This window comes from Nymphaea colorata, chromosome 1 (genome assembly GCF_008831285.2).
Source record: "Nymphaea colorata isolate Beijing-Zhang1983 chromosome 1, ASM883128v2, whole genome shotgun sequence".
Taxonomy (NCBI): domain Eukaryota; kingdom Viridiplantae; phylum Streptophyta; class Magnoliopsida; order Nymphaeales; family Nymphaeaceae; genus Nymphaea; species Nymphaea colorata.
In genome coordinates, this window is record NC_045138.2 from 30,300,658 (window position 1) to 30,306,657 (window position 6,000).

General features: G+C 35.7%; 1 protein-coding gene across 1 annotated transcript; it reads right to left on the reverse strand.

Annotated features, from left to right (window-relative positions):
- Positions 1–1,923: 1,923 nt before the first annotated feature.
- Positions 1,924–4,843, reverse strand: LOC116246419 (EG45-like domain containing protein). The gene is made up of 3 exons (XM_031618285.2): positions 4,642–4,843; positions 3,081–3,360; positions 1,924–2,991 (listed from the first exon to the last, which is right to left on the reverse strand). The coding sequence occupies exons 1-3, from the start codon at positions 4,799–4,801 to the stop codon at positions 2,985–2,987; spliced, it is 447 nt and encodes a 148-aa protein (XP_031474145.1). The 5' UTR covers positions 4,802–4,843; the 3' UTR covers positions 1,924–2,984.
- Between the last annotated feature and the right edge of the window lie 1,157 nt (positions 4,844–6,000).

Consider the following 6,000-nt stretch of genomic DNA (forward strand, 5'->3'; position numbering starts at 1 on the left):
AACTTATATTTACGGTTTGTTCTTGTAGTTAAGGAACTTTTTATTCTCAAATTTTGTTATATATTTCCAATCTCTTGACTCTTTCTCTTTTTCTCTCTGTATCGAAAAAGGGTGGTGGATCACGCACCATGATATGTCTTTTTGGGATGATATGCATCAGTTCATGATATACATTAATATTAACTTAATGTAAGGTTGAGATCGAATCTATAAGCAGATTTTTTAGTTAACGTGGATGAGAGCAATCTTCACATGAAGTGCTTGATCGACTGTAGATTTAATGGCTTTGTGATTATGTCATCAGCTAGTGGGGAGAAAGCGAGTGATACTTATGATTGGTTCACGTGAGGTTAATACGGGGCTTGATATCATTGATTAGGAAAGTTATAAAATTTCTTAATGGTACTTTTATACAAGCCTTTAGCCTTTTCAAAGCCGGTGCTCCTTTTTTATATATTGCATGTGATGTCGTTCTTTGGTTTATCGTCATCCAAAAAGCTCAGTGTAGTTAGATATCAAAACTGACTTCTTCTTCCTCGTCTTATCTCTCTCTCTCTCTCTCTCTCTCGTCGTTAGTTTATTGTTAGCACTTAAAAAGAATGATTTTGTACATTATATATATCTTGTCAACTATCAATTGAGTAAACACCCCATCTTGGTTGCATCTAAGAACTCGATCCTAGTTATATACACCGTTCTAGTGTATGAAATTTCATACGTTATTTTAATAATGACAAAAATATTTATGATTAATACAAAAAAACTTTTTATAAAGACAAAAAAAGAAAACCACAAAAAAATGATTTGAGAGTTAAATAAATGTAACATTTGTTAGTATATATATATATATATATTGTTATAACTAATATACCCAATTAAGTAGTAAAAAAATGTTTTTATTTTTTTCATTCCGTTCATAGTTCATAGGGTTATCTCATTATCTCATAAATATTTTATGATCTCATAAACATTATCTCATACTTATGTTTAACGTTATCTAATATGTCAGTTTGTTATCTCATAAATATTATCTTATACATCCGTCTGTTATTTCAATATCTCATAAATCTTTTGTTATTTCATCAACATCATATAGAAGTTAGGGGGCTTGGTGTGGTCAACGGCTGCCAGCCATGTTTGGAGAATCGAGAGCAGCACATGTTGTGGAAATCCTACTTTTCTTTTTTTGACTCCACACTACATTTGGCTAGCACATTATGCATGCCAATCCTGACTACTTTAAAAAGTCATCTTTTATATATATATATATATATATATATATATATATATATATATATATATATATATATATATATATATATATATATATATATATATATATATATATATATATATATATATATATATATATATATATATATATATATATATATATATACACACACGAGCACAGACACATATATGTATGTGGTGGAACATATTTTTTGTGCCTTAATATATGTGCCAGTGGCCCATAAAATGAAAGGGATGGTTGAACGAGGATTCTTTCTCATTTTATGTGGCGCTAAGGAAGTGGGTATGCTGCAACGATGCACGCACCATCCCAACATTTATATTCAATCTCACTTGAGAGGCTGGAAATGGGCCTTAGTGGATCACCCATTTGCGTACTTCTTCAATATAATTGAACCGACCCCTACAAGGCTACCTAGCTGTGATCATCAACATCCACTAACGTGCCCACCTATTTTTTTTTTTTAAAGTATGTAGATTTGATGGCCTGGCCTAAGGATTTCTGCTCTTGCTTATATATATTTATTTATATCCTTGTCTTTTTAAAGTCATTCAACCATGTGATTCACATATTTTTCTTTTTATTTTTCTTTTAACCATTCATTTGCTTCATTTGCTTTCGAAAAATAACATTAGTTAGATGGTTAACTCACTTGCGCCAATACATGTTAAGGCCCTGGCTGATGCTGCCCGACTGGTTTCGGCACCGTCGGCTGTGGTTCTCAGCCTTCTCGGGGGTAGGTCTGTAACATATCCTCCTTTCTTAGAAGGAGTTTGTCTCAAAGCTCCTGCAGTTGGAAACCAATGAGAGATCTGGTCAAACTCTTCATACGAAGTGCCATTGTCAGGCCCTTCCCATTCTAATAATACCTCGTGCCTAACTCGCCCCTATCTCTGAACATGCATGTGGCGTAGGATGCGGTAAGGTGTTGGCAGTTGATCTAACACATGTTCAATTGTTGTTGAAATCGGCCCAAAATGGGTTTCGGCCGAGAAACATGAAATACGGGATATACAAGGGCCTATTTGGGGATAGCCAACCTGTAGACTGCCGACTCCGGATAATGAGAATCATCATTTACTTGATGTATGTATAGATACACACATGCTTTTCATGCTGCTGTCTAGACGAAGTTAAATCTGCGAGTACAACTGCTATCTGGGATGAATTATTCGTCAAAATTTCTTCCGTCATTGTGTCTTCTAGTGTTGTCTTTTTCCTGATAAATAAGCTTCTAGAAGAAATTGTAAAGAAAAATGTACAATAATGGAAGATCGAAAGGCCACTTACGTGGGTAATTGTCCTCTCCACTGTGATCATACGTTCGGACCATCAAATATAACCTGAACATATGTATCCAATATCCATGAATCCAGGAAACTACGCCCTTGCAAGATTAAGTAAGCTCCGAAAATATATATGATCGGATTCCATGATTTAAAACTCATGCCATAACATCTATATTTGATGTCGATTTGAATCGGTCACGACTTGGATAAAGTCAGATTGATCATATTTTTTTTTATGTGATAGATTGTTGGTCATCAAAAGTGATGAGATGCATGGATCATACTTGTCGCTCTGTTTTTGTGTTTTCTGCAGTTTCATATTCTGCAAACCATAGATATTACATGAAATAACTCAATGGGGAGCAATGCTGAAACTGTAGGTAATAGCGAAGCGAAGAAGAAACTCCATTGATGGTCGGCCGCATCGCTGACTTAGAAGCTCAGATCCTGTAAATGTTCATATAGAAGAGAACTGAATCCAAAAAACAGAATGATATGTTAACAAGGGAGAGGGCAAGAGAGAGGGAGAGACGTACTGCCAGAACTCGACGCTGACGGCGGCGTGGGGGTTGCGAGAGATCTGCTGGAAAGCATCAGCGGAAAAGAGGAAGGTGGAAGGACAGGGGAAGGTGTTGCAGGCGTCGACCACCGTCACGTCGACGAAGCCGCCGACGCACGGCCGGCCGCTTCCGCCGATGCACCTGACCCTGTACCTCCTCCCGCAGGCGGCGCCGTTGTCCCACACCATCTCCCCGGCGCTCACAAACATGTTGTTCGCCGGGAATCGCGACTGATCGTATCCCCAACACTGCGTTGCTGCATCGCCCGCACCCACCGGCAATCACAAACCAAGCCAAACACATTAAGGCCGACCAAAACAGACCCCCATCTCTTTCTTTCTCACTACAAGTCTCATTGTTTGGAATGGTTTTCTCTTTTTTGAGTAATGAATGATTGTGCAACTCTAAATTTTCGTTTGATTTTTTGGAAAAATATAGATTGACATGTTACATACACAAGAATTTAAAAAATCTTAATAGATACAAGAATCAAGTGAATAATATATAAAAATGTCAAAGCCAACGAGATTTTATTCGTTTATGATGCACTTAGAAGCGCACACGCGACCTTCTCATTTTCTCACATTTGACAATGATAATAGATTGTTGCCGTTCCATAAATCCGGCGAAACCCGATGCATATATTGTTTTACGTATAAGTTCTGTTTCTAGTATGAAGGCGAATGGAGTATGGACGAACGTGATCGATTTGTCTTGAAGCTTTTTAGCTTAAAAGGAATGAGTTGCTTGCAGTGGGAGCCAAGGTTTCGGATTGAAGAACTCCGTTCAATCGAAATCCAAAGCAGAGTGCACATCCCCATGCATGAAAATTTTACATAGACGTGTGTGATTAGGAGCGTGTAATGACCAAAATACTTTTGTTTAAAGTAAAAAAAAAATTAAAGGATAAAAAATGATTATGAAAATGTTAAAATTTTAAAAAAAATAAACATTTTTTATAAATAAAATAAAAAATACCTTAATCCCATTTAGCATGTATCTAACAAAATATTGTTTAACCTCTAAAACACCATCTAAAGTACGTTTAGAACTTTAGATGATCATAAACTGATGTTTTTAAAAGAGAGAATAACTTGACCCTCCCCAGCAGTAGCGGAGTTAAAAAATATGAGCTGAGGGGTTTAATCTAAGAGCTTTCAAACCTTAAGGGGCAATAATATACGTAAATCAGCAAATATTTAACGGCCTCCTTATAAAAACTAAAGAAATTTTGTGAGGCTTGTGTGGGCAACTGCCTGCCCGTCTCTGCCAAACATGTGGCGTTGCCACTGCTCCCTCCCTGATTAAGATTTTTTTCATAGAAAACAAAACACCATTTTGGGTGTATCTCCCAAATACACAAATCATAATTTAAAAATTGATTAAAAAATCAAGTTTTAACAAAACTTTACAAAACGATTTTTTTTTTTTACGTTAATGTCATGCAAACGCTGCCTTACAAAAAAAAAAAAAGACTGTAAGAAGGCACCCAACAGAAGAAAAAGAAAGGAAAAAAAAAAGGTAGGATATAACATACGTATATAGGGAGAAGGGTAGGATGCAGCGGTGCCAACATCTGCCATGGCGGCCATGACGAACATCTGCAGGCAGAGAACTGTAATTAGGAGAAGCTCCTTCATCTTCCGCCATGAAACCTGCAGCAGCTGCTGTTGCTGTTGCTGCCTCATCATCGTCATCCTCTCTCTCTCTCTCTCTAGATTTGCGTTTGCTTGATTTTGGCCAGCGCATTTGTTGGGGTTTTCTTGCATATATATGGGAAGCAGTTACGGTGCAGCGGCGAGGGATGCTTCCACGCTGGAAATTAGAAAAGGTCCTGATTAGTTAACGCTTCACGGCAATCCTTAGGATCTTCAGATCTCTCCGTCCATTATCGCTAGTGAGTGAATCACTCGAGAAATAAAATTTATTAATATTTTGACAAAAATCACAAAGCTTGGGGCAAATAATAAATTATATATTACCATTCAACTTTTGGAAGTTAATAAGTAAGCAATCGACTTGCCATATTATATTAAATGAAAATATTAAATTTTCGCACAAATCAATAAAAATACGTCTCTTAAGAGCCTATCTTTTCTTTGGTTGAAGGAAGATATTATTTCTATATTGGTAAGAAAGGGAAGCGGCTCATGTTGTTGCTATATCACCAAAATATGTGTTTTGTAATTTTTTTTGTAGTTACCAATCAATCAAATCCATTGCAATCAAGTACGCATAACTCCATCAAAAGATCAATATAAACGTGGCTCTAAGGGGGCGTTTGATACATCTAAAATCATGAAATTTTACAATCAAAATTTGATACATTTAAAATCATGAAATTTTACAATCAAAATGCTCATTTTTTTTAAGAAATTAGAATTAATAAACAAACAGAGTACTTTGTTTTTAGAATTAGGAAACTGAAACCTAGAATTTTGATTTCATTTCATAAAGGAATTATGATTATGAAGTTTTCATTCTTGAATCAAAGTGTCTTTTATAATTTTTTTTGTAGTTGCCCATCAATCAAATCCAATGCAATCAAGTACGTATATCTCCATCAAAAGATCAATATAAACGTGGCTCTAAGGGGGCGTTTGATACATCTAAAATCATGAAATTTTACAATCAAAATGCTCATTTTTTAAGAAATTAGAATTAATAAACAAACGGAGTACTTTGTTTTTAGAATTAGCAAACTGAAACCTGGAATTTTGATTTCATTTCAGTTTGAAAGGAATTATGATTCTGAAGTTTTCATTCTTGAATCAAAATTTCAAACCATCAGACGCCCCCTAAATATATATGTGCTATACTTAGGTGGGTATTGTGGTCACTCATCTCTTTGGGAGTAAGCTCATTAACTGCCCTGGTTTTGAAGGATCCTCATATT

Excerpts from the sequence above, each read along its gene's own strand:
- LOC116246419 (XM_031618285.2), bottom strand. The coding sequence starts at position 4,801 with ATGACGATGATGAGGCAGCAACAGCAACAGCAGCTGCTGCAGGTTTCA. Across the intron at positions 3,361-4,641 it reads CTACCCTTCTCCCTATATAC|CAACGCAGTGTTGGGGATAC; the intron begins GTATGTTATATC and ends CGGGCGATGCAG.